The 27902-nt window shown below is 43.0% G+C and overlaps 1 protein-coding gene and 1 non-coding gene across 4 annotated transcripts in view; one reads left to right on the top strand and one right to left on the bottom strand.

The window, feature by feature from the left end:
• LOC143299363 (uncharacterized) overlaps positions 1–26260 on the top strand; it is a 35000-nt gene extending 8740 nt beyond the window's left edge. Inside the window, exons 2-24 of one of the 3 annotated variants that reach the window (XM_076612507.1) lie at positions 2777–3309; positions 3920–4334; positions 5471–6358; positions 7167–7217; positions 10134–10355; positions 10817–11053; positions 11570–11791; positions 12253–12489; positions 13006–13227; positions 13696–13932; positions 14447–14668; positions 15137–15373; positions 15888–16109; positions 16575–16811; positions 17326–17547; positions 18014–18250; positions 18767–18988; positions 19444–19680; positions 20197–20418; positions 20884–21120; positions 21635–21856; positions 22323–22559; positions 23503–26260. In XM_076612507.1, coding sequence (XP_076468622.1) covers positions 2777–3309; positions 3920–4334; positions 5471–6358; positions 7167–7217; positions 10134–10355; positions 10817–11053; positions 11570–11791; positions 12253–12489; positions 13006–13227; positions 13696–13932; positions 14447–14668; positions 15137–15373; positions 15888–16109; positions 16575–16811; positions 17326–17547; positions 18014–18250; positions 18767–18988; positions 19444–19680; positions 20197–20418; positions 20884–21120; positions 21635–21856; positions 22323–22559; positions 23503–23714 — 6230 coding nt within the window. In that variant the 3' untranslated portion in view covers positions 23715–26260. The remainder of the gene's footprint in view (positions 1–2776; positions 3310–3919; positions 4335–5470; positions 6359–7166; positions 7218–10133; positions 10356–10816; positions 11054–11569; positions 11792–12252; positions 12490–13005; positions 13228–13695; positions 13933–14446; positions 14669–15136; positions 15374–15887; positions 16110–16574; positions 16812–17325; positions 17548–18013; positions 18251–18766; positions 18989–19443; positions 19681–20196; positions 20419–20883; positions 21121–21634; positions 21857–22322; positions 22560–23502) is intronic. The other 2 variants (XM_076612524.1, XM_076612515.1) reach the window with 2 other exon arrangements.
• On the bottom strand, positions 8609–8681 carry Trnak-cuu (transfer RNA lysine (anticodon CUU)). The gene has a single exon. It is a non-coding gene; the product is annotated as a tRNA-Lys (tRNA).
• Positions 26261–27902: the final 1642 nt, after the last annotated feature.

The raw sequence follows: 27902 nt of genomic DNA, 5'->3' as shown, positions 1-27902 counted from the left end.
ATACCACAACGTTTGCATCAAAGGTGAAACATGTGTTAACATCTCCTTATCTCAATGAAAGTGCCCTTCGTAATATTGCAAGTTAATTAAGTTGTCATTTGTCCGCAGAAAGAAAATTACCTACAAGAAGACAGACAATATTTTACGAATATCAGAAAATTGGGGTACTTCAGGGTAAAATCTAATTCATCATCAACAGTATTCAAGTAACATTTCCTACAAATACGGTATTCTGTTGGAATTCCATTTACCCGTCCTCTGTCAGTTGGTAAACAGTGGTTATTATATTCAAGTGGATACATTTCATAACAGAAAAGAAATGCAAGATCGAGATGTATAATCCCCACTCATACTATATAAAATGATTTACTGTCTGCATGTTCATACACGTATGTTTTACAACATCAGTGTCAACGAATTACGTGTCAGTATGTGTCCGTCACGGTGGGTCTGTTTTTAATACCTTTTTTTTTTTTTTTTTTTTTTTTTTTTTTTTTTTACTAAATCATTTCATGTATGTGCATTTTTTTCAAGTGTGATATTTCTGCTCCAATTCGCCATAGAAAATGGTAAACGTTAAGCTTTATTCTGTTGATTCTACATTCATAGGAAAACAACAACAACAAACTTAACATACAAAATGATTGGTAAAACTGGTCAAACACATCCTCCATTTCTGTGTATTCTTCATTTCCACTTTTTTTCTCAAGGCCTGACTAAGCGCGTTGGGTTATGCTGCTGGTCAGGCATCTGCTTGGCAGATGTGGTGTAGCGTATATGGATTTGTCCGAACGCAGTGACGCCTCCTTGAGCTACTGATACTGATACTGATCCACATAATACCAGTTCTATTTTCGGTTTTCACATCTCTCTGAAGATTCTCTCCAGATCCCCTTAGTAATGTGTGCAAAACTGTACATGTATGATATCAAAATTATGGAGTTAGGAGGCTCTGCGGCAGAATCGGTGAGTTGTCGAACTTCTGATCCATTGTTTACCAGTGATCAGACCTCATTTCAGAATGGTGTTGTGTCTTTGGGAAAGGCACTTTTCTCCAGTTTTCCTCACACGACTTAGGTTGGGAAAGGCATTTTGCTCCAGTTTTCCTCGCACGACTAAGGCACTTTGCTCCAGTTTTCCTCACTCGAATAAGGTTGGGGAAGGCACTTTGCTCCAGTTTTCATCGCACGACTAAGGTTGGGGAAGGCACTTTGCTCCAGTTTTCATCACTCGACTAAGGTTGGGGAAGGCACTTTGCTCCAGTTTTCCTCGCACGACTAAGGTTGGGGAAGGCACTTTGCTCCAGTTTTCCTCACTTGACTAAGGTTGGGGAAGGCACTTTGCTCCAGTTTTCCTCACTCGACTAAGGTTGGGGAAGGCACTTTGCTCCAGTTTTCCTCACACGACTTTGGTTAGGGAAGGCACTTTGCTCCAGTTTTCCTCACACAACTTTGGTTGGGGAAGGCACTTTACTCCAGTTTTCCTCACACGACTTTGGTTAGGGAAGGCACTTTGCTCCAGTTTTCCTCACACGACTTTGGTTGGGGAAGGCACTTTGCTCCAGTTTTCCTCACACGACTTTGGTTGGGGAAGGCACTTTGCTCCAGTTTTCCTCACTCAACTTAGGTTGGGGAAGACACTTTGCTCCAGTTATCCTCACTCAACTTAGGTTTGGGAAGGTTAAAACGGCGAAAGGCGGGGATTGGACACCGCCTTCGACGGGCGCAATAGCCGAATGGTTAAAGCGTTGGACTTTCAATCTGAGGGTCCCGGGTTCGAATCTCGGTGACGGCGCCTGGTGGGTAAAGGGTGGAGATTTTTCCGATCTCCCAGGTCAACATGTGTGCAGTCCTGCTAGTGCCTGAACCCCCTTCGTGTGTACACGCAAGCAAAAGATCAAATACGCACGTTAAAGATCCTGTAATCCATGTCAGCGTTCGGTGGGTTATGGAAACAAGTACATACCCAGCATGCACACCCCCGAAAGCGGAGTATGGCTGCCTACATGGCGGGGCAAAAACGGTCATACACGTAAAAGCCCACTCGTGTATATACGAGTGAACGTGGGAGTTGCAGCCCACGAACGCAGAAGAAGAAGAAGGACACCGCCTTCCTGCGCCGAGCCCCAGACATGATGGATGTGAATTCACTGCCCCAATGGCCATATAAGGCTTTGGGACCTTTAAACATTTTAACCGTTAACTTATCCAGTGTGCAGTGTTGGTGGTATGGCTATTATCAGTCAATTAAATCTATTTCCTGTGTACCCTTTTTTTTTCTTCTTTTTTTTTAAAACTCAACACGATACTGAAGCCTTTCAACCCCCTCTCCCCCCTAAGGTACTGGCCGTCAAGAAGAGCCCTCCATAGTTCTTTTGCCTCTACCTGACTCCAGGGAAGGCCCATCTTCTTGGTGTTTGTTCAGAGGTCGCCAGGTGCTCCCAGGTCGCCTCCTCTTTCCCTTCCCTTGAGGATTCCATGTCAGAGTCTTTCCAGTGTTGACTGACACTGAGAATAAGTCTTACCCGTCAAAGTGTTAAAAATCTTACCACCAATATGTCAGTGTTTAGCAGTCTGCTAAAGATTAGAAAATTTGCCAGGGTGGTTTTTTGGGGAAGAGAACAGGAAGGCGAGAGTTGACAGAAAAAGAGACAGTAATAGACAAGGACAAGATCACAGTTCCTTCCACTTTCTGACATTCAAAGAAACAACCATCAATACAACAGTGACTGAAGAAGTTCCGCAGTAAAGTTTTTGAGATGTTCTGGTGTTTCTAGGACTTGCACATGGAGACCCCATCACAACACCCCCAGCAGCCGATGATGATTATCCCAGTGTTGTGGATATGGAGAATGATGTCAACATCGTCAAGGACCCCCATAAAGGCTCCATACTGGCGACCTTGGAACGCATGCAGCAGGAACAGGACCAGCTGAGGCAGGACATGCAGCTGTCTCAAGCCCGGTTCAAAGCTTTGGTGCAGACACTCCAGGACGAAAACGCCCTGCTGACGGAGCAGCAGCAAAACATCCAGATCATGGCCCTGGAAACAATCTCAAACATGCGCCAAGAGATGGGGGAGGACCTGCATGAGATGGGTCAACAGGTGCAGAGGCAAGTGATGGAGTTGGTGAAGATGGTGGGGGAAGTGATGAGACAGCAGGCTGAGGTGGTGGAGCAGTCTGGGCTGATGCAAGGCGTGTTGGATGTGGTGCAGGAGCGTGAGCGCGAGGCTCACAAGGTTGCCTTCCAGCTGACCCAAGTCCAAGACAGGCTGGCGTCATTTGAAACCAAAATCTCTCAGCTTGAGGTGAGCAGTGTTGGTCCTGAAATCGTTCTTTTTGTTTCAGCATAAATTCGTATTATTTGATTATTTATCAATTCCTTTATTTCACTTTCCTGCCTCCGGTTGATGACAATTACCCAGCATAATAACTGAGGTGGGCGGGAGGAATGACGTAGGAGTAGACGAAAACTGCACACACAAACACAGACACACTGGGTATTTTTTAATGCTTTCTTGGAAGCAGCTATTGATTTGAAGAGGCAATGTACAGTTGAGGGGTGGTGAAGGAGATGGTGCGTTCTCCAAAGGTTTCTGTCTACCTATGACGTGTGCAAAGGGTGAATGATGATTATGATCTGTGTGTGAACGGAGTGGTCGAGAAGGTGGCTAGGCAGACTGGACATCAGAGATGTAGGCCAGAAAAGACCCTGGGGAGAAATCATGGATGGCGAAGTCTTCATTACCAAGGGTTTGAACAGGAACTTGAGAACACTGTGAACAGTTATGTGGGCGTGTGCCTGTTTGTGTCTGATTGTACTAACGAGCGTGTGCGCGCGCTCACACACACACACACACACGTTTAAGTCATCTTCGCCGTAAATACACGAATACATATGACGTTACTACCTACTAGGTGAACAGCAATGACCATGCCAGTGAGCTGACCGCTGTCCAGCAGAGAGTGGACAGCCTGGAATCTTTGCTGCGGAATCAGCAGGGTGGACAGAGCAGTGTGGTACCCTCCTCAACTCCATCCACCACTCCCAGCACTGTACCTACAACAGCTCAAGTGACATCAACTGAACCTACAACCACCCCAACGACCCTGACTGAACCTACAACAACCCCAATGACCCCGACTGAATCTACAACAACCCCAATGACCCCCACTGAACCTACAATGACCCGAATGACCCCCACTGAACCTACAACCCCAATGACCCCCACTGAACCTACAACAATCCCAATGACCCCCACTGAACCCACAACAAATCCAATGACCTCCGCCGAACCTACAAGCCCGATGACCTCCAGCTATAAGCCTACAGGTAACAGATCCCAAGTTGTACAGGTATACAAAGTTATGCACACATAGATGTGATACAAATAATGACACCAGGTCAAACAAGTAAAAGGACCGCAAGCTATTTCAGTGTAACCAACCCCTATCTTTGCAGATGACAGACTAAGGAGGAAACTCAAGTAACGAACCTTAAATACAGGTAATAGGCATCGTCCTTTAGATGCATGGATACCTGGTATAATAATCATATGCAGGCACTGATCCAAACGATAGAATTACCTGACCCTAAAATACACAAGTAATAGGCACCAAGCCAGTCCAACTAGATCCTAAACAATATATTATATACAGAAACCAAATCGAACTGAATAAACATAATTGAATTCATAACATCTCTCATTTGAAATTTTAGACAGGTGTCTCAAAACATACTTTGCAGGCTTCACTTTGATAACGAAGGGCTCTGTAGGACATAGACCTATTACTAACGCGATTTGATTTCAATGCTGAATATGCTTTCAGTTTAGCGTATCGTCGCTCACGTCCTGTATATTGGGAGGAGAGGTGAGCTTTATACAATCATGCCTTGGTAGACTTGGCCTTTTAAACAGACACGACTGACCCAAGCGGACGTTCGTTAGAACTCCTTTTAATCTCCTTCGCCAAAGATCTTATCCTGCAACATGCACCAGGAGTTATAGCCCTTTAGCTAATTGTAAGATCCAATATTACCGTCTCTATAGACGACCGTATTCATACGCAATACGCTACTAGTACAAACTTTATAATTTACTGTGCATGTCTCGTCATCACTGTGCTTCTATTGTCGGTTGGGGGTCCTTCCCAGTTACTGTTTTTGTTGTTGTGTCATATTTGAGCTTCAGTCTCCATCCTCTGTGTGTGTGTGTGTGTGTGTGACGTCCATTAAGCGCGTACATACAGGGATGCGTGCATTTGGGTGTGAATGCATGCGCGACAGAGCGAGTGTCATTGTTTTTGTGGTGTGTGTCATAAAATGCAATGTTTTTAACTTGATAATGGACCGAGCAGCTCTTCATGACCAGAGTCGATTTGCAATTGGTTTTGCTTCTGAACTGGATAAAAAAAAAAAAAAAGTGAAAAAGAAAAAGAGTGAAACTTATTATTTCCTTTCCTTTTCAGACGCTCCTGTCATGCAGTTGCTGTTTACAGTCCGTCCAGACACACGGTCATCTCATAATTCTTTGATCACCTCAATCCTGGTTACAAGGGGAGGAAAGCTCGTCGTCGGTGATCATTTTGCCGGGAAGCTGGAAATGTCGTCGTTGGACAGCCCGGCAGTTGTGGAGGCAACTTACGACCTGCACAGACCGTGGGACATGCTGGAGCTGCAGGATGAGACTGTTGCCGTGACCATGGAAGACCAGCATGAAATAGCCGTCTTCAGTGTTAGCAGTTTCGGTCTGCGCATGGTGAGAAACATTCCCACGGAGGATACGTATTTCGCCATTGCCCAAGGCCCTGACGACACTCTGATCGTCAGCAACAGGAGGAGCATCACGACCCATATTGACGTCATCAACATGCAGGGGGAGAAAGTGCGGACTCTTTTTGAGGATGCAATGGATTTGATCATCAACCCCTTTTGTCTCAGGAGTTTTGGCGATGACGTGTATGTCTCTGACTGGACGACCTCGCGTGTCTTCCGCCTCAACGTTCACACCGGAGAGGTCAAGTTCACCATCGGAGATCTGGATCTATCTGACTTGCAGTTTAATCAACCCAGAAAAATGGACATCGACGACAGCGGTAACCTGTACATCACCACTGGAGGCAGGGTATGCAACCCCAATTATGACGGCTATTACTGTGTCATTCAAGTGACTCCCACCGGCTCTTGGCAAGTGATGCACGACTTCGTCCCCCAGAATCAGGGGATGTTCCCATACGGTGTGGAAGTGACCTCTTCTCAGATCATCATCTCGTGGTGTACCTGGAACAACAACTGGTTTTCAGAACTGACCGCTTACTCTCTGCCTCAGCCGTACCAGGAATCCGCAACTGAGAATGGTATGAACATTTGTGGTGTGTTGAACTGAACATATGTGTATACATATACATATTATATGTATCCACCACCATCACACACACACACACACACACACACACACACACACACACACATATGCTCGCGCACACGCGCACACACACACACACACAAAGAACAGAAATCGACATCTTTAATGTTTATTTGTATCAATAGGGGGCATTGTCCGCATGTAGTGGTGGAAGGATAGAACTATGAACTATTCTTTATTCTTTTATAACATGAGCAAACAGCAGATTGCGTTCTTCAGTACACAGTTTTTGGCCCCAAGTTTCACTCATGGGGTTACCTATGTCCTGAACACAATCAGCTACGAGTCATGTTTTGGTAGCTCATCAGACAAGCGCGATGGCCCAGTGATCAGAGCCCTGGACTTCGATTCAATATACCCCCGAAAGCAGAGTATGGCTGCTTACATGGCAGGGTAAAAACGGTCATACACGTAAAAGCCCACTCGTGTACAAACGAGTGAATGTGGGAGCTGCAGCCCACGAACGAAGAAGATGAAGATTCAATATGAATGAATTTCCATGTGAATTGATCAAGTATTTTGATTTTATTTGAGGGCCATAGGTTCGATACTGGCATCAGTGTCTGATGGGTTAAGAGTGGAAATTTTTTCCGACCTCCAACAACATCGTTTGCAGACCTGCTAGTTCATGAACCCCGTACATGTGTGTCAGCATACAGAAGATCAAAATAATGTGCACGTAGTCCATGTCAGCGTTCTATTGTAGTATACAGGTTTGTGCTTCAATGCTTATGTTTCAGTGCATTCTACCAACCTAACGGGCTTGGGCGAAGAAAACATTGGATCTTCTGGTAATTATCATGATTATCTTAAAAGAGAAATTGATTAAATTTCTTTGCTATAGTGGGTCAGAAGCCTGCGGTGGAAGCGTGGGATTTTCCCAGCACACACTGCTTACTGATGGACCCCTCCTTCCTACCTCCCTACTCTCCTCCCTTCCCCCTTCCATGGCATCTATCCCCACCATCACCCTTCCCCATACCCTCTCTCCCTCCCCCCCCCCCCCTTCCCTTGGCCGAGTGCAGAGGGAGCAAGTTTTTTTAAGTACTAATTAAAGATTTACCTCCTCGGACCGCAACCATTCATCTTCTGCGTCAGGCCACAAATGTTTTATTTCTTTCCCGATACATTCCCCCGCCCCTTACCTTCCACCTTTCGTCACTTTCATCCCCGTTTCCTTCTTTGTTAACCACTCCTCTCAGTGATATTTACTGCACATAGTACCACCACCAGTGGTGTGTGTGCTACAAACTATTAGACGGCGCTGCATCTTTCGTTACCCCCTCCGCCCCCCCACCCACCCCCTACTCCCCCATGTTGATCTCTGGCAGGATGGCATCTGCCTCAATGGTCACCGTTCTATTTGGTGTGGTGTGTAACATGAGCTGTTCGGAACAGAAGGAGACCCGGGCGTTCTTTTTTCCTACCTCCCTGCCTCTTTTCGTCACCCCCCCAAACCCCCCTCCCACCCCCTCTCCCTTCTCCTTGGCAGTTCCAGGTTCCGTGAGAAAACCATTGGATGTGCAAGTCCCACTGTTGGTCCCAGATTGGTCCATTATCTTCAACCAATTGGGAAGGTTCTGGGTTGTAAGATAGTTTGCATATGGCGCCAATTAGAGGAGGATAAAATGGATAGGCCAGTGGGGTTTCTTCCCTTTTCCTTGCTTGGAGCAGGCCGGGAGAGCCGGACGGACAAGACGGTAACATAGGGGCTGTGTGCTGCTAACTGCTCAGGTAGGGGGTGCTGCTAAGTGCTGTTTAAAGTTAGAACAAGAGAGACAAGGCCTTCAAGACTCACTTGTGATACACTTTAAAAAAAGATCTAATCGTTAAAATGTGTTCTGTATTTGTTATTATAAAGCTTCCGGTTAAAAAAAAAAAAAAAAAAAAAAAAAAAAAGCCCTGAAGACAAATTCGCACCCCACGTGTTCTGGTGAGAAAAAACTGTCTTGCTCAATACACTGTCATGGCTCCTTAACTGGCGTTCAAAAATTTAACATTTAATGCTTTTTTAAGGGGGATAAATCGATTGCGGTATTCGCAGTGAGAGTTTCAGTTTCAGTAGCTCAAGGAGGCGTCACTGCGTTCGGACAAATCCATATACGCTACACCACATCTGCCAAGCAGATGCCTGACCAGCAGCGTAACCCAACGCGCTTAGTCAGGCCTTGAGAAAATGAAACGCCCAATGTGGGGCTCGAACCCACGACCCTGGGATTAAGAGTCCCATGCTCTACCGACTGAGCTAACCGGGCAGATATGTGAGAGCGCTGTTTAAATCATATTATTCTGGTGTATCTTGGGCATTCAAAAATCTTTAAGGGCAATTAAGAATTCTTTTTAAGTCCACGGTAAAGGAGACGTGGCTATCACCGCAATCACACTGCAACATTTAGCCGTTTTCTCTGGATCTAGATAGATGTATAAGTTTAGTTACTGCACCCACCAGGAATGTACAACAGGGTGATTCAATTTCTCTTTTATGTTCATTCTAGTTTTATAGTTTTAAAGTTGATATGATATGAAAATTGAGTATTTTGTTAAACTATTCATTTAGAGCCAAGTACAAGTACTTCCAAACGTCGTATGAAGTGAAAAGGACTTAATTTTGAGAAAATTCAAGACTGGAAATTTTTACGTTTCATCAAGGGTATTAACTCCCATGGTTTATTATTTTTAACTGTAAATTCCAACTTAATATTTTGTTATTTTTATGGCAGTTTGGGGCATAATCCAGTAAGTGATGAGGCATTCACAAATCTTTCTCTGAATAAATATTTAATGGCCTCCTTCTCCAACTTTCCATCACATGTTATTGTGTATTGTCGATTAAATATAGAATTGAACAGGCAGGTCAACAACTTGAAACAAAATGGCGTCCTTCGCATTCGCAAGGAATATGAGCACGCACTTTGAATATGTATAAATATGTGTACGCAGTTGATTTTTGACCATGACCATCAGGGCTCAACCAATAGATCTATAAAGTCTACTCGTAGTATTGATTTTAGTATTTTCCAAAAAAGACCACTTGGGCGAATGAACATAGTGAAAGCCCTGTACACTGAGAGTAAACACACAAGCTTTTTATGTATTGAATATAATTTCAAAATGTAATGTTTAAGATGAGAACGATCAGTTTAAAGCAAATTAACCCCCCTAGCATTAATTACAGATTAATTTTCCTTAGTTTTACTATCTGCACCAAAGACATGCACCAGAAATATAACTTCCATGCTAGCAAAAGAAGTTCCTGTCTGAACAAAAAATGATAAAAACGACTGCTCTTGATGCTGTGTCAGAATATCAGATCAAAGTGCCAAGTTTAGAGAATTAAATATATATATATATGTATGTATATATATATATAAAACAGTAAATTCATTTTGCATATAATTTGGCTTCTTTTTTTAAATTTTTTTGTGCCCATCCCAGAGGTGCAATATTGTTTTAAACAAGATGAATGGGAAAAAAAATGAATTTTTCCTATATTTATGCCAAATTTGGGGTCAACTGACAAAGTATTGGCAGAGAAAATGACAATGTTAAAGTTTACCATGGTCACACACACACACACAGACAACCGAAATTGTCCATTCTGGTAGAATGTGTTAGGTTTTGCCATTTGGGAGCACACATACGTATATTGTAGTATTTTCTCTCATGAATGCTGTGACCACTCCATGACGCCCATTTGTGTGTGTCAGCACTGACCAATGTGGCGCTCAACAAGCCAGCCCTTCAAAGCACCTACCACCCCTCGTACGGACATCCGGAAAAAGCTGTGGACGGCAGCAAATCCACCTCCATCGCACAGTGCACACACACTGCTGACGTTGACAACAACCCTAATCGGTGGTGGCGAGTGGACCTGATGGGGCTGTTTGAGGTGTCAGCTGTGGTCATCACCAACAGGGGGGATTGTTGTGGTAAGTGGCATTCACATCTATGACGGATTTAGGTACAGTGGTTGTAGTTGGTAGAGAGATTCTAGCACCTGGCTGTTGGTATATTCAGACAGTTCAGTTCAGTTACTCAAGCAGGCATCACTGCGTTAGTTTGGACGAATCCATATACACTACACCACATCTGCTAAGCAGATACCTGACTAGTAGCGTAACCCAACACACTAAGTCAGGCCTTCAGGGAAAATAAAAAGAAATGAAGTAAAATAAAATACAAAAGTAAATAAATACATAAGTGAAGATAAACAAATGTTCAGATAGTATGCCTACACAGAAGTACAGACAATGATATGCTTTGATATAGTTTTATGTGCTATAAGGTTTAAGATTTAAGATGATTTTGAGACTGGATGAGGAGCTCAATCAATTCTTCCCACGAATCTTAACCAACCAGTGTCCCAGCAAGCAGTGTTCTATGTCTGCAGGATTCCGGCTGACTAACTTCGACATCTACGTGATGCAAACGCTGCTTGACCCCACAGACACAGAACACGACCCCAAAGACCTCTGTCTGCACAGCAATGAACAAATTGAAGATGGTGCCACAATCCGACTGGAGTGCCGTCATCCAATTGTCGGACAGTACGTGTCACTGGTGTTGCGCACAGACTCCTGGCCACTGCACTTCTGTGAGATAGAAGTTTTGGGGAAACCAGTGCCAGGTAAGAGTTCAAGAGCACATTTGTCATTGCTTTTTTTTTTTCACTGGTACGCTGTGATCATTGTTCATGAGATTTTCAGTCGATTTCCAGTGGATCACCATTTGTTATGGGTTTTTATCGAATGAAGTTAAACCATTGCAGATCCAAAACTTAGATGTTTGAAGGAAATATTACATGCTTTTGGTGGATCCATCATTGAAAATGTGTAATCTCACTTATTACTGGCACAGTCAACCACTACGGCGGTCCTTGGCACTATTTTTGAATGGAATTTACCCATCTTTTGAAGAAGAATCATTACCATGCTGGTCCCCTTGATGGCTTTATGATAGAATGGTGCAAGCATGGATTCCTTGATCCTCCTTGCCATTTTCCCCCAAAATTTGTGGTTGGGAAAATTGTCCTATATGGCAGAATGTGTTAGGTTTTGCCATGTGGGAGCACACATATGTATATTGTAGTATTTTCTCTCATGAATGCTGTGACCACTCCATGACGCCCATATGTGTGTGTCAGTACTGACCAATGTGGCGCTCAACAAGCCAGCCCTTCAAAGCACCTACCACCCCACGTACGGACATCCGGAAAAAGCTGTGGACGGCAGCAAGTCCACCTCCATCGCACAGTGCACACACACTGCTGACGTTGACAACAACCCTAATCGGTGGTGGCGAGTGGACCTGATGGGGCTGTTTGAGGTGTCAGCTGTGGTCATCACCAACAGGGGGGATTGTTGTGGTAAGTGGCATTCACATCTATGACGGATTTAGGTACAGTGGTTGTAGTTGGTAGAGAGATTCTAGCACCTGGCTGTTGGTATATTCAGACAGTTCAGTTCAGTTACTCAAGCAGGCATCACTGCGTTAGTTTGGACGAATCCATATACACTGCACCACATCTGCTAAGCAGATACCTGACTAGTAGCGTAACCCAACACACTAAGTCAGGCCTTCAGGGAAAATAAAAAGAAATGAAGTAAAATAAAATACAAAAGTAAATAAATACATAAGTGAAGATAAACAAATGTTCAGATAGTATGCCTACACAGAAGTACAGACAATGATATGCTTTGATATAGTTTTATGTGCTATAAGGTTTAAGATTTAAGATGATTTTGAGACTGGATGAGGAGCTCAATCAATTCTTCCCACGAATCTTAACCAACCAGTGTCCCAGCAAGCAGTGTTCTATGTCTGCAGGATTCCGGCTGACTAACTTCGACATCTACGTGATGCAAACGCTGCTTGACCCCACAGACACAGAACACGACCCCAAAGACCTCTGTCTGCACAGCAATGAACAAATTGAAGATGGTGCCACAATCCGACTGGAGTGCCGTCATCCAATTGTCGGACAGTACGTGTCACTGGTGTTGCGCACGGACTCCTGGCCACTGCACTTCTGTGAGATAGAAGTTTTGGGGAAACCAGTGCCAGGTAAGAGTTCAAGAGCACATTTGTCATTGCTTTTTTTTTTTCACTGGTATGCTGTGATCATTGTTCATGAGATTTTCAGTCGATTTCCAGTGGATCACCATTTGTTATGGGTTTTTATCGAATGAAGTTAAACCATTGCAGATCCAAAACTTAGATGTTTGAAGGAAATATTACATGCTTTTGGTGGATCCATCATTGAAAATGTGTAATCTCACTTATTACTGGCACAGTCAACCACTACGGCGGTCCTTGGCACTATTTTTGAATGGAATTTACCCATCTTTTGAAGAAGAATCATTACCATGCTGGTCCCCTTGATGGCTTTATGATAGAATGGTGCAAGCATGGATTCCTTGATCCTCCTTGCCATTTTCCCCCAAAATTTGTGGTTGGGAAAATTGTCCTATATGGCAGAATGTGTTAGGTTTTGCCATGTGGGAGCACACATATGTATATTGTAGTATTTTCTCTCATGAATGCTGTGACCACTCCATGACGCCCATATGTGTGTGTCAGTACTGACCAATGTGGCGCTCAACAAGCCAGCCCTTCAAAGCACCTACCACCCCACGTACGGACATCCGGAAAAAGCTGTGGACGGCAGCAAGTCCACCTCCATCGCACAGTGCACACACACTGCTGACGTTGACAACAACCCTAATCGGTGGTGGCGAGTGGACCTGATGGGGCTGTTTGAGGTGTCAGCTGTGGTCATCACCAACAGGGGGGATTGTTGTGGTAAGTGGCATTCACATCTATGACGGATTTAGGTACAGTGGTTGTAGTTGGTAGAGAGATTCTAGCACCTGGCTGTTGGTACATTCAGACAGTTCAGTTCAGTTACTCAAGCAGGCATCACTGCGTTAGTTTGGACGAATCCATATACACTACACCACATCTGCTTAGCAGATACCTGACTAGTAGCGTAACCCAACACACTAAGTCAGGCCTTCAGGGAAAATAAAAAAAATGAAGTAAAATAAAATACAAAAGTAAATAAATACATAAGTAAAGATAAATAGATAAGTGTTCAGACAGTATGCCTACACAGAAGTACACACAATCAATGATATGCTTTGATATAGTTTTATGTGCTATAAGGTTTAAGATTTAAGATGATTTTAAGACTGGATGAGGAGCTCAATCAATTCTTCCCACGAATCTTAACCAACCAGTGTCCCAGCAAGCAGTGTTCTATGTCTGCAGGATTCCGGCTGACTAACTTCGACATCTACGTGATGCAAACGCTGCTTGACCCCACAGAGACAGAACACGACCCCAAAGACCTCTGTCTGCACAGCAATGAACAAATTGAAGATGGTGCCACAATCCGACTGGAGTGCCGTCATCCAATCGTCGGACAGTACGTGTCACTGGTGTTGCGCACAGACTCCTGGCCACTGCACTTCTGTGAGATAGAAGTTTTGGGGAAACCATCGCCAGGTAAGAGTTCAAGAGCACATTTGTCATTGCTTTTTGTGTCACTGGTACGCTGTGATCATTGTTCGTGAGATTTTCAGTCGATTTCCAGTGGATCACCATTTGTTATGGGTTTTTATCGAATGAAATTAAACCATCGCAGATCCAGAACTTAGATGTTTGAAGGAAATATTACATGCTTTTGGTGGGTCCATCATTGAAAATGTGTAATCTCACTTATTACTGGCACAGTCAACCACTACGGTGGTCCTGGGCACTATTTTTGAATGGAATTTACCCATCTTCTGAAGAAGAATCATTACCATGCTGGTCCCCTTGATGGCTTTATGATAGAATGGTGCAAGCATGGATTCCTTGATCCTCCTTGCCATTTTCCCCCAAAATTTGTGGTTGGGAAAATTGTCCTATATGGCAGAATGTGTTAGGTTTTGCCATGTGGGAGCACACATATGTATATTGTAGTATTTTCCCTCATGAATGCTGTGACCACTCCATGACGCCCATATGTGTGTGTCAGCACTGACCAATGTGGCGCTCAACAAGCCAGCCCTTCAAAGCACCTACCACCCCACGTACGGACATCCGGAAAAAGCTGTGGACGGCAGCAAGTCCACCTCCATCGCACAGTGCACACACACTGCTGACGTTGACAACAACCCTAATCGGTGGTGGCGAGTGGACCTGATGGGGCTGTTTGAGGTGTCAGCTGTGGTCATCACCAACAGGGGGGATTGTTGTGGTAAGTGGCATTCACATCTATGACGGATTTAGGTACAGTGGTTGTAGTTGGTAGAGAGATTCTAGCACCTGGCTGTTGGTACATTCAGACAGTTCAGTTCAGTTACTCAAGCAGGCATCACTGCGTTAGTTTGGACGAATCCATATACACTACACCACATCTGCTTAGCAGATACCTGACTAGTAGCGTAACCCAACACACTAAGTCAGGCCTTCAGGGAAAATAAAAAAAATGAAGTAAAATAAAATACAAAAGTAAATAAATACATAAGTAAAGATAAATAGATAAGTGTTCAGACAGTATGCCTACACAGAAGTACACACAATCAATGATATGCTTTGATATAGTTTTATGTGCTATAAGGTTTAAGATTTAAGATGATTTTAAGACTGGATGAGGAGCTCAATCAATTCTTCCCACGAATCTTAACCAACCAGTGTCCCAGCAAGCAGTGTTCTATGTCTGCAGGATTCCGGCTGACTAACTTCGACATCTACGTGATGCAAACGCTGCTTGACCCCACAGAGACAGAACACGACCCCAAAGACCTCTGTCTGCACAGCAATGAACAAATTGAAGATGGTGCCACAATCCGACTGGAGTGCCGTCATCCAATCGTCGGACAGTACGTGTCACTGGTGTTGCGCACAGACTCCTGGCCACTGCACTTCTGTGAGATAGAAGTTTTGGGGAAACCATCGCCAGGTAAGAGTTCAAGAGCACATTTGTCATTGCTTTTTGTGTCACTGGTACGCTGTGATCATTGTTCGTGAGATTTTCAGTCGATTTCCAGTGGATCACCATTTGTTATGGGTTTTTATCGAATGAAATTAAACCATCGCAGATCCAGAACTTAGATGTTTGAAGGAAATATTACATGCTTTTGGTGGGTCCATCATTGAAAATGTGTAATCTCACTTATTACTGGCACAGTCAACCACTACGGTGGTCCTGGGCACTATTTTTGAATGGAATTTACCCATCTTCTGAAGAAGAATCATTACCATGCTGGTCCCCTTGATGGCTTTATGATAGAATGGTGCAAGCATGGATTCCTTGATCCTCCTTGCCATTTTCCCCCAAAATTTTTGGTTGGGAAAATTGTCCTATATGGCAGAATGTGTTAGGTTTTGCCATATGGGAGCACACATATGTATATTGTAGTATTTTCCCTCATGAATGCTGTGACCACTCCATGACGCCCATATGTGTGTGTCAGCACTGACCAATGTGGCGCTCAACAAGCCAGCCCTTCAAAGCACCTACCACCCCTCGTATGGACATCCGGAAAAAGCTGTGGACGGCAGCAAATCCACCTCCATCGCACAGTGCACACACACTGCTGACGTTGACAACAACCCTAATCGGTGGTGGCGAGTGGACCTGATGGGGCTGTTTGAGGTGTCAGCTGTGGTCATCACCAACAGGGGGGATTGTTGTGGTAAATGGCATTCACATCTATGACGGATTTAGGTACAGTGGTTGTAGTTGGTAGAGAGATTCTAGCACCTGGCTGTTGGTATATTCAGACAGTTCAGTTCAGTTACTCAAGCAGGCATCACTGCGTTAGTTCGCACGAATCCATATACACTACACCACATCTGCTTAGCAGATACCTGACTACTAGCATAACCCAACACACTTAGTCAGGCCTTGAGGAAAATAAAAAGAAATGAAGTAAAAATAAAATACAAAAGTAAATAAATACATAAGTAAAGATAAATAGATAAGTGTTCAGACAGTATGCCTACACAGAAGTACAGACAATCAATGATATGCTTTGATATAGTTATATGTGCCATAAGGTTTAAGATTTAAGATGATTTTAAGACTGGATGAGGAGCTCAATTCTTCCCACGAATCTTAACCAGCCAGTGTCCCAGCAAGCAGTGTTCTATGTCTGCAGGATTCCGGCTGACTAACTTCGACATCTACGTGATGCAAACGCTGCTTGACCCCACAGAGACAGAACACGACCCCAAAGACCTCTGTCTGCACAGCAATGAACAAATTGAAGATGGTGCCACAATCCGACTGGAGTGCCGTCATCCAATCGTCGGACAGTACGTGTCACTGGTGTTGCGCACAGACTCCTGGCCACTGCACTTCTGTGAGATAGAAGTTTTGGGGAAACCATCGTCAGGTAAGAGTTCAAGAGCACATTTGTCATTGCTTTTTGTGTCACTGGTACGCTGTGATCATTGTTCGTGAGATTTTCAGTCGATTTCCAGTGGATCACCATTTGTTATGGGTTTTTATCGAATGAAGTTAAACCATCGCAGATTCAGAACTTAGATGTTTGAAGGAAATATTGCACACTTTTGGTGGATCCATCATTGAAAATGTGTAATCTCACTTATTACTGGCACAGTCAACCACTACAGCGGTCCTTGGCACTATTTTTGAATGGAATTTACCCATCTTTTGAAGAAGAATCATTACCATGCTGGTCCCCTTGATGGCTTTATGATAGAATGGTGCAAGCATGGATTCCTTGATCCTCCTTGCCATTTTCCCCCAAAATTTTTGGTTGGGAAAATTGTCCTATATGGCAAAATGTGTTAGGTTTTGCCATGCAGGAGCACAGATACGTATATTGTAGTATTTTCTCTCATGAATGCTGTGACCACTCCATGACGCCCATATGTGTGTGTCAGCACTGACCAATGTGGCGCTGAACAAGCCAGCCCTTCAAAGCACCTACCACCCCTCGTATGGACATCCGGAAAAAGCTGTGGACGGCAGCCAGTCCACCTCCATCGCACAGTGCACACACACAGCTGACGTTGACAGCAACCCGAATCGGTGGTGGCGAGTGGACCTGATGGGGCTGTTTGAGGTGTCAGCTGTGGTCATCACCAACAGGGGGGATTGTTGTGGTAAGTGGCATCTACATCTCTGACGGATTTATGTACAGTGGTTGTAGTTGGTAGAGAGATTCTAGCACCTGGCTGTTGGTATATTCAGACAGTTCAGTTCAGTTACTCAAGCAGGCATCACTGCGTTAGTTCGCACGAATCCATATACACTACACCACATCTGCTTAGCAGATACCTGACTAGTAGCATAACCCAACACACTTAGTCAGGCCTTGAGGAAAATAAAAAGAAATGAAGTAAAATAAAATACAAAAGTAAATAAATAGATAAGTAAAGATAAACAGATAAATGTTCAGACAGTATGCCCACACAGAAGTACAGACAATCAATGATATGCTGTGATATAGTATATGTGCTATAAGGTTTAAGATTTAAGATGAGATTGAGACTGGATGAGGAGTTCAATCAATTCTTCCCACGAATCTTAACCAACCAGTCCCCAGCAAGCAGTGTTCTATGTCTGCAGGATTCCGGCTGACTAACTTCGACATCTACGTGGTGCAAACGCTGCTTGACTCCACAGAGACAGATCACGACTCCAAAGACCTCTGCCTGCACAGCAATGAACAAATTGAAGATGGTGCCACAATCCGACTGGAGTGCCATCATCCAATCGTCGGACAGTACGTGTCACTGGTGTTGCGCACAGACTCCTGGCCACTGCACTTCTGTGAGATAGAAGTTTTGGGGAAACCATCGTCAGGTAAGAGTTCAAGAGCACATTTGTCATTGCTTTTTGTGTCACTGGTACGCTGTGATCATTGTTCGTGAGATTTTCAGTCGATTTCCAGTGGATCACCATTTGTTATGGGTTTTTATCGAATGAAGTTAAACCATCGCTGATCCAGAACTTAGATGTTTGAAGGAAATATTACATGCTTTTGGTGGATCCATCATTGAAAATGTGTAATCTCACTTATTACTGGCACAGTCAACCACTACGGCGGTCCTTGGCACTATTTTTGAATGGAATTTACCCATCTTTTGAAGAAGAATCATTACCATGCTGGTCCCCTTGATGGCTTTATGATAGAATGGTGCAAGCGTGGAATCCTTGATCCTCCTTGCCATTTTCCCCCAAAAAATTTGTGGTTGGGAAAATTGTCCAAAATGGCAAAATGTGTTAGGTTTTGCCATGCGGGAGCACAGATACGTATATTGTAGTATTTTCTCTCATGAATGCTGTGACCACTCCATGACACCCATATGTGTGTGTCAGCACTGACCAATGTGGCGCTCAACAAGCCAGCCCTTCAAAGCAGCTACCACCCCTCGTATGGACATCCGGAAAAAGCTGTGGACGGCAGCAGATCCACCTCCATCGCACAGTGCACACACACTGCTGACGTTGACAACAACCCTAATCGGTGGTGGCGAGTGGACCTGATGGGGCTGTTTGAGGTTTCAGCTGTGGTCATCACCAACAGGGGGGATTGTTGTGGTAAATGGCATTCACATCTATGACGGATTTAGGTACAGTGGTTGTAGTTGGCAGAGAGATTCTAGCACCTGGCTGTTGGTTTATTCAGACAGTTCAGTTCAGTTACTCAAGTAGGCATCACTGCATTAGTTTGGACGAATCCATATACACTACACATCTGCTTAGCAGATACCTGACTAGTAGCGTAACCCAACACACTTAGTCAGGCCTTGAGGAAAATAAAAAGAAATGAAGTAAAAATAAAATACAAAAGTAAATAAATACATAAGTAAAGATAAATAGATAAGTGTTCAGACAGTATGCCTACACAGAAGTACAGACAATCAATGATATGCTTTGATATAGTTTTATGTGCTATAAGATTTAAGATGATTTTAAGACTGGATGAGGAGCTCAATTCTTCCCACGAATCTTAACCAACCAGTGTCCCAGCAAGCAGTGTTCTATGTATGCAGGATTCCGGCTGACTAACTTCGACATCTACGTGATGCAAACGCTGCTTGACCCCACAGAGACAGAACACGACCCCAAAGACCTCTGTCTGCACAGCAATGAACAAATTGAAGATGGTGCCACAATCCGACTGGAGTGCCGTCATCCAATCGTCGGACAGTACGTGTCACTGGTGTTGCGCACAGACTCCTGGCCACTGCACTTCTGTGAGATAGAAGTTTTGGGGAAACCAGCGCCAGGTAAGAGTTCAAGAGCACATTTGTCATTGCTTTTTTTTTTTCACTGGTACGCTGTGATCATTGTTCGTGAGGTTTTCAGTCGATTTCCAGTGGATCACCATTTGTTATGGGTTTTTATCGAATGAAGTTAAACCATCGCAGATCCAGAACTTAGATGTTTGAAGGAAATATTACATGCTTTTGGTGGATCCATCATTGAAAATGTGTAATCTCACTTATTACTGGCACAGTCAACCACTACGGTGGTCCTGGGCACTATTTTTGAATGGAATTTACCCATCTTCTGAAGAAGAATCATTACCATGCTGGTCCCCTTGATGGCTTTATGATAGAATGGTGCAAGCATGGATTCCTTGATCCTCCTTGCCATTTTCCCCCAAAATTTTTGGTTGGGAAAATTGTCCTATATGGCAGAATGTGTTAGGTTTTGCCATGTGGGAGCACACATATGTATATTGTAGTATTTTCCCTCATGAATGCTGTGACCACTCCATGACGCCCATATGTGTGTGTCAGCACTGACCAATGTGGCGCTCAACAAGCCAGCCCTTCAAAGCAGCTACCACCCCTCGTATGGACATCCGGAAAAAGCTGTGGACGGCAGCAAATCCACCTCCATCGCACAGTGCACACACACTGCTGACGTTGACAACAACCCTAATCGGTGGTGGCGAGTGGACCTGATGGGGCTGTTTGAGGTGTCAGCTGTGGTCATCACCAACAGGGGGGATTGTTGTGGTAAATGGCATTCACATCTATGACGGATTTAGGTACAGTGGTTGTAGTTGGTAGAGAGATTCTAGCACCTGGCTGTTGGTATATTCAGACAGTTCAGTTCAGTTACTCAAGCAGGCATCACTGCGTTAGTTCGCACGAATCCATATACACTACACCACATCTGCTTAGCAGATACCTGACTACTAGCATAACCCAACACACTTAGTCAGGCCTTGAGGAAAATAAAAAGAAATGAAGTAAAAATAAAATACAAAAGTAAATAAATACATAAGTAAAGATAAATAGATAAGTGTTCAGACAGTATGCCTACACAGAAGTACAGACAATCAATGATATGCTTTGATATAGTTTTATGTGCCATAAGGTTTAAGATTTAAGATGATTTTAAGACTGGATGAGGAGCTCAATTCTTCCCACGAATCTTAACCAGCCAGTGTCCCAGCAAGCAGTGTTCTATGTCTGCAGGATTCCGGCTGACTAACTTCGACATCTACGTGATGCAAACGCTGCTTGACCCCACAGAGACAGAACACGACCCCAAAGACCTCTGTCTGCACAGCAATGAACAAATTGAAGATGGTGCCACAATCCGACTGGAGTGCCGTCATCCAATCGTCGGACAGTACGTGTCACTGGTGTTGCGCACAGACTCCTGGCCACTGCACTTCTGTGAGATAGAAGTTTTGGGGAAACCATCGTCAGGTAAGAGTTCAAGAGCACATTTGTCATTGCTTTTTGTGTCACTGGTACGCTGTGATCATTGTTCGTGAGATTTTCAGTCGATTTCCAGTGGATCACCATTTGTTATGGGTTTTTATCGAATGAAGTTAAACCATCACAGATTCAGAACTTAGATGTTTGAAGGAAATATTGCACACTTTTGGTGGATCCATCATTGAAAATGTGTAATCTCACTTATTACTGGCACAGTCAACCACTACAGCGGTCCTTGGCACTATTTTTGAATGGAATTTACCCATCTTTTGAAGAAGAATCATTACCATGCTGGTCCCCTTGATGGCTTTATGATAGAATGGTGCAAGCATGGATTCCTTGATCCTCCTTGCCATTTTCCCCCAAAATTTTTGGTTGGGAAAATTGTCCTATATGGCAAAATGTGTTAGGTTTTGCCATGCAGGAGCACAGATACGTATATTGTAGTATTTTCTCTCATGAATGCTGTGACCACTCCATGACGCCCATATGTGTGTGTCAGCACTGACCAATGTGGCGCTGAACAAGCCAGCCCTTCAAAGCACCTACCACCCCTCGTATGGACATCCGGAAAAAGCTGTGGACGGCAGCCAGTCCACCTCCATCGCACAGTGCACACACACAGCTGACGTTGACAACAACCCGAATCGGTGGTGGCGAGTGGACCTGATGGGGCTGTTTGAGGTGTCAGCTGTGGTCATCACCAACAGGGGGGATTGTTGTGGTAAGTGGCATCTACATCTCTGACGGATTTATGTACAGTGGTTGTAGTTGGTAGAGAGATTCTAGCACCTGGCTGTTGGTATATTCAGACAGTTCAGTTCAGTTACTCAAGCAGGCATCACTGCGTTAGTTCGCACGAATCCATATACACTACACCACATCTGCTTAGCAGATACCTGACTAGTAGCATAACCCAACACACTTAGTCAGGCCTTGAGGAAAATAAAAAGAAATGAAGTAAAATAAAATACAAAAGTAAATAAATAGATAAGTAAAGATAAACAGATAAATGTTCAGACAGTATGCCCACACAGAAGTACAGACAATCAATGATATGCTGTGATATAGTATATGTGCTATAAGGTTTAAGATTTAAGATGAGATTGAGACTGGATGAGGAGTTCAATCAATTCTTCCCACGAATCTTAACCAACCAGTCCCCAGCAAGCAGTGTTCTATGTCTGCAGGATTCCGGCTGACTAACTTCGACATCTACGTGGTGCAAACGCTGCTTGACTCCACAGAGACAGATCACGACTCCAAAGACCTCTGCCTGCACAGCAATGAACAAATTGAAGATGGTGCCACAATCCGACTGGAGTGCCATCATCCAATCGTCGGACAGTACGTGTCACTGGTGTTGCGCACAGACTCCTGGCCACTGCACTTCTGTGAGATAGAAGTTTTGGGGAAACCATCGTCAGGTAAGAGTTCAAGAGCACATTTGTCATTGCTTTTTGTGTCACTGGTACACTGTGATCATTGTTCGCGATATTTTCAGTCGATTTCCAGTGGATCACCTATTTGTTATGGGTTTTTATCGAATGAAGTTAAACCATCGCAGATTCAGAACTTAGATGTTTGAAGGAAATATTACACACTTTTGGTGGATCCATCATTGAAAATGTGTCATATCACTTATTACTGGCACAGTTAACCACTACGGCGGTCCTTGGCACTATTTTTGAATGGAATTTACCCATCTTTTGAAGAAGAATCATTACCATGCTGGTCCCCTTGATGGCTTTATGATAGAATGGTGCAAGCGTGGATTCCTTGATCCTCCTTGCCATTTTTCCCAACATTTTTTGGTTGGGAAAAAAGTGCACTGTGGTAGAATGTCAGTTTTGCCACCCAGTAGTGAGTTGCACACACTTAACGAAAATGAAAACGGATTTGTGCCTCAATGCTTTGATGGGATGTTGAATGTTTCAGTAATTACTGCTAATTCAATGACTGTATGTGGTCAGGTATCTGCTTAACAGATGTGGTGTAGCATATACGGATTTGTCCCTAACAGGGGGGATTTATCCAGTGTCAGGAGGAGGTCAATAACAGCTATTTCATTGCTTTCTGTGTCACTTGTATGTAGTGTTCATTGTTCACGAGATTTTCACAAAAAATTCTACAGATTACCATTCGTTATGGGTTATTATCGGTTCAAAGTAAACCATCATGGATCGGAACCTTGATGTATTACAGAAACATTACACGCCTTTGGTTGATCCAGCATTGGAAGTGTTTCATCTCAATTATTCATCTGTTTATCTATATGGATGTAAAAGTTATAAAGGAAGAAGTAAACGTTGTAAAGGAAGATATGCTTGTTTCAAGTAATGATCCAACATTGATGATCAATTGTTTCAGTTTCAGATGGTATTATAACAGATTCAAATTCCCCAGCAAGTACCTCAGTAAGAACAGATTCAAATTCCCCAGCAAGTACCTCAGTAAGGACATCAGAAACAACCCCGCCTTCTTCCTCATCACAGTCAGCCTCAGCGAGTACCCCAGATTCCACATTCTTGCAGACCACAGAGCCTGCGGAAACAACGGATTATGTTTATTTCTATTATTGACATTAAAGCTTGTCGCCATGCAGAACCAGGATGTAAACACATGGAACATGGCCTTTATTTGGCATCCGATACCTGGCTGTTGGTACTTTTTTTTATTTTTTAATTATGATGATTTTCTTTTAATTTGGAGACTGGCCCATTAATTTTGTTAATGTTTTAATCAAGTATCTCAGTTTCCATTCATGTTATATAATTTGCTTTCTGTTGTTTTATATTTTTCATTGCCTCTAAATATTCCATTGAATTAACCACTCTGGTTACTGATTTTGAGTGTTGGTGATGATAATTATTAAGTTGGAATGGCATATATAAGCTAATAAGCTATACATTTTCCTCGTCGGATATTTCTTGATCATTGCTATTACTGAATTGGGGAACATCATGTTAAGGGTTAAGGTTAACCAGCAAAGGAATTAACTGAAGATCAGGTAACAAAACACAAAGCCAAATGCTTACGCGCAACTACAGGGAACTGGGAGGAAACTAACATACCAGAGGAATCTGTTGTGACGAAACCATCATGATGTGGCGCTCACTGAGCTGTAAACAGGTGCATGTTACGGAGAAACAGAAACAAGCTATAGTGGGAATATAGGTCCTTTCCTTGGACCAGCATGGATAGAAAAACTGATGTCCCCACCCTCCACGAGTCTTCCAGACCTTAATTACACGACAAATGAAAAGAAATGATAAAACTATAGCCTGTTCAATATTTACGACTCTTGCAAGATTGTTGTATGAAGTATATCCAAGAATGATCAGAATAGCTCATTGTTCTCTTCTGTGGCATGCCCCTCCTTTCCCCTGCTCGAAAAACAACAACAACAAAACAGACACCACACCCAGAAATGTGTGAACAAATGCATGGTAGAAGTAAAGAATGAGAAATTTATTGACTAGAACTCAAATGTGGTTTCTTGTGAGATCAGAAAAGACAAGACAGTCGGGGATAAACACGATCTGCGTATCATGTTTCTTCTTGAATGACGTTACTTGGTCTTGGTAAGTTGATTTGCCAAGATCAGTGTTCATCGATACTTGAGTTTGGGCCGATTTACTTCTTGTAAAACTGCTTGAAACTGATTATATATCATTCTTCAGGTACGAATATATGTGTCAATGGTGAAACGAAGAAGGCAAAGAAATACTAGGATACAAAGATTTACTTTCAAATATATTCACTCTTCTTTATGCTTCAGATAAATATCCACTTTCCAAAATACTTCATATGCTTTTTTTTTCATAAAGAAAATATATTTTCCACATCATCATATGACTCAAAGTCCACTCTCTCAACCTCGCTTTGGTAACATGAATGGGAATTTTTGCTTTTAAAGTTTTATCCTCAAATTCATCTGAATGGAATTTGTACTCCATGCTGGTGCTCTGACAGAATGTGTTTGAGGATCGCAAATATACCCAAGCTAAAGATATTTGCCACGAATGTCACATGTCTTCAAAGCTTTTTTAGAAATTTTACAGCTGGGAGACTTAAAAAAGTGCTTTTCAGACAGTGTAAAAAGAATTAAAGAGATACAAAAATTTTAAAAAGACTATTCAGTGCTACATGAATTCACTACTCGAATAGAGATTAGCGATCTGTAAAAAGAATCTTTTAAAGCAGTTCTGATAAATACCACAGAATGTCACTTGTCTTCAAAGCTTATTTAGAAAATTTGCAGCTGGGAGACTTCCAAAAGTGCCTCTCAGACTGTAAAAAGAATTAAAGAGATACAAAAATCTTTAAAAAAAGAAGAAAAAAAAAGACTATTCAGTGCTACATGAATTCTGACTACTCGAACAGAGATTAGCAGTCTTTAAAAAGAATCTTTCAAAGCAGTTCTGATAAATGGAATTTTCAAGTGAACATTGTCGATGCGATCATTGTAATATGTACGCTTTAGGAGACGGGTTTTTTTTTCTTTTTCTCTCTTATTTTATATACAGGAAGTCGAAAAACTCCACCCCCCACGCCCCCTTCCCGATGTCTGTAAATAGTTCCTATCATGAATATTCATTACAAAGGTCTGTGTTTGTATTCTGCAGTTTGTTTTATGCATGAAAGTATATCTATCAAGACTTGAGGAAATTGCTGATTATTGCAATATTGTATAAGTTGGTTTCATGTAGAATGAAATGTAACTGTCAAATATCAGTCAAAATATATGTAACATTTCTTTGTATAAATGCAAAGATATGCAATTGCTAACATTCTAAGTGCCAATGCTTTACGTGCCCCCCTCCCACCTCCCCGCCCCCTCCTACATGGAGGTGGTAGCAGATAGCAGGTTAATTAAATGTTGAATTTTGAACCCGGACCTTTTGTCAAAGGTCTTCCCATTTGATACTAGTCCAGCTTACTCTGTAATGTATCACACTTTTTTTTCTGCATTCCAGTCACTGAATGCTTCGATTGTAAATGTCTGGTCCCTTTGGGGCTGATGTGGTGACAGTTGAGCATTATTCCTGTCGACCTGAAGGAAAGTGTCATTGACAACGTATTGTAAAAAAAAAAATAAATAAACTGCATGCAGCATTCTACTTGAGCATCTGTGTTTGTGAAATCTGTGGCCTCGTTTCATCTCTTGTTGTTACCACAGCTGTCCTTTCTGGGGTTTTTTTTCCTTGAAGTCTTTCTGTGTCTTACATGGATGTGCACACACACACGCACACACACACACACTGACACACACACGCATACACTACACATACACATGCAAACACACACACAAGTGAAAGACAATATTTTTATAAAAATTAAATATAATTAAAAACAAAGCAAAAAAAAAACAAGCATGCACGCGCACATATACATGCAAAAACACTTTCAAAAGTTTGTTGCTGGTCAACGAAATCGAGCAAAGGAAGACTAGTCACTCATTCATGTTAACATGCAGTGTTTTCATTCAGCCATCTACTTCTGATTCAGTCTTTTTAAAAAAATCTAATTATGTTTTGTTTTCTTTTGAATTACTCTAATAGCTGCATTAAATACTTTTCTCACGAAACCCGGCACTGCCAAGGAGAGGGGAGGAGGTGAAAAAAAAAAAAAAAGAGGCAGGGAAGTAAGAAAACAATCGCCCCGCTCTGCTTCTGTTCCAAACAGCTCATGTTATACACCACACCAGGTGGTGACCATTGAGGCAGATGCTATCCTGCCAGAGATCGACATGCGGGAGTGGGTGTATGTGTGTCGGGGGGGTAACAAAAGATGCAGCGCCATCTCAGTAATAGTTCGTAGCACACGCAGCAATGGCGGCGGTGCAATGTGCAGTAAATATCACCGAGAGGAGAGGTTAACAAAGGAGGAAACGGGGGCGAAAGTGACCAAAGGGGGAAGGAAAGGGGCAGGGGAATGTATCGGGAAAGAAAGAAAACATTTGTGGCCTGACGCAGAAGATGAATGGTTGTGGTCGGAGGAGATATCACCTTAAATTAGTATTTCATGATAACTTGTTCCCTCAGCACTCGGCCAAGGGAGGGAGAGAGGGTATTGGGAGGGGTGTTGGTGGGGATAGATGCTGTTAAAAGGGGGGTAGAGTAGTGGTGGGGGTAGGGGTTGAGTAGGGGTAGGTGTAGAAGGTGAAGAGGTAGAGTAGGATAACAGGCAGAGGATAGGTGCACAATCCACTCTCTCCTCGTACCACAGCAGGGTCTTTTAGAAAGATGAATTGAGGTGTTTATTTCTCTAACTTAACAGCACACCTGGAACACACACAATATTAAAACCCAGGTTAAATCAATACCAAAACATATGCTAAACATAATTGCACTGATGTAACAGAACATCATTATGTTGTCTGGACAAGTAAACAATTCCACAAATAACCTTTCTCCATTCTGACACTCAATGTCTAGCCGTACACTCTCTTCTCAAAGAGATCTATGTAAACATGTAAAACAAGCTTCATATAGCTTACCATCAACAATCAGTGGCACATAAGTTAATGCGCACCAAATATATGACTAACAAATACTAACTCCCAGTGTTTAACTCCTGTCAAACCACCATAGAATAATAGCTGTCGCACCAATGGTCTCAAATCTTTTTGAACACATACAGCTATGTGTTACCCCACTGGCATACAACACATGACTACAGCACATGGTAATCACAACTAACAAGTCACACAAGTTCCCCATGTTGCATTATCACCCATGTGCACACACATGTGGAAACACATGAAC

This window comes from Babylonia areolata, chromosome 2 (assembly GCF_041734735.1).
Source record: "Babylonia areolata isolate BAREFJ2019XMU chromosome 2, ASM4173473v1, whole genome shotgun sequence".
In the NCBI taxonomy this organism is placed as follows: domain Eukaryota; kingdom Metazoa; phylum Mollusca; class Gastropoda; order Neogastropoda; family Buccinidae; genus Babylonia; species Babylonia areolata.
The sequence above is the reverse complement of the archived record's forward strand: the minus strand, read 5'-3'. Positions and strand labels throughout refer to the sequence as shown.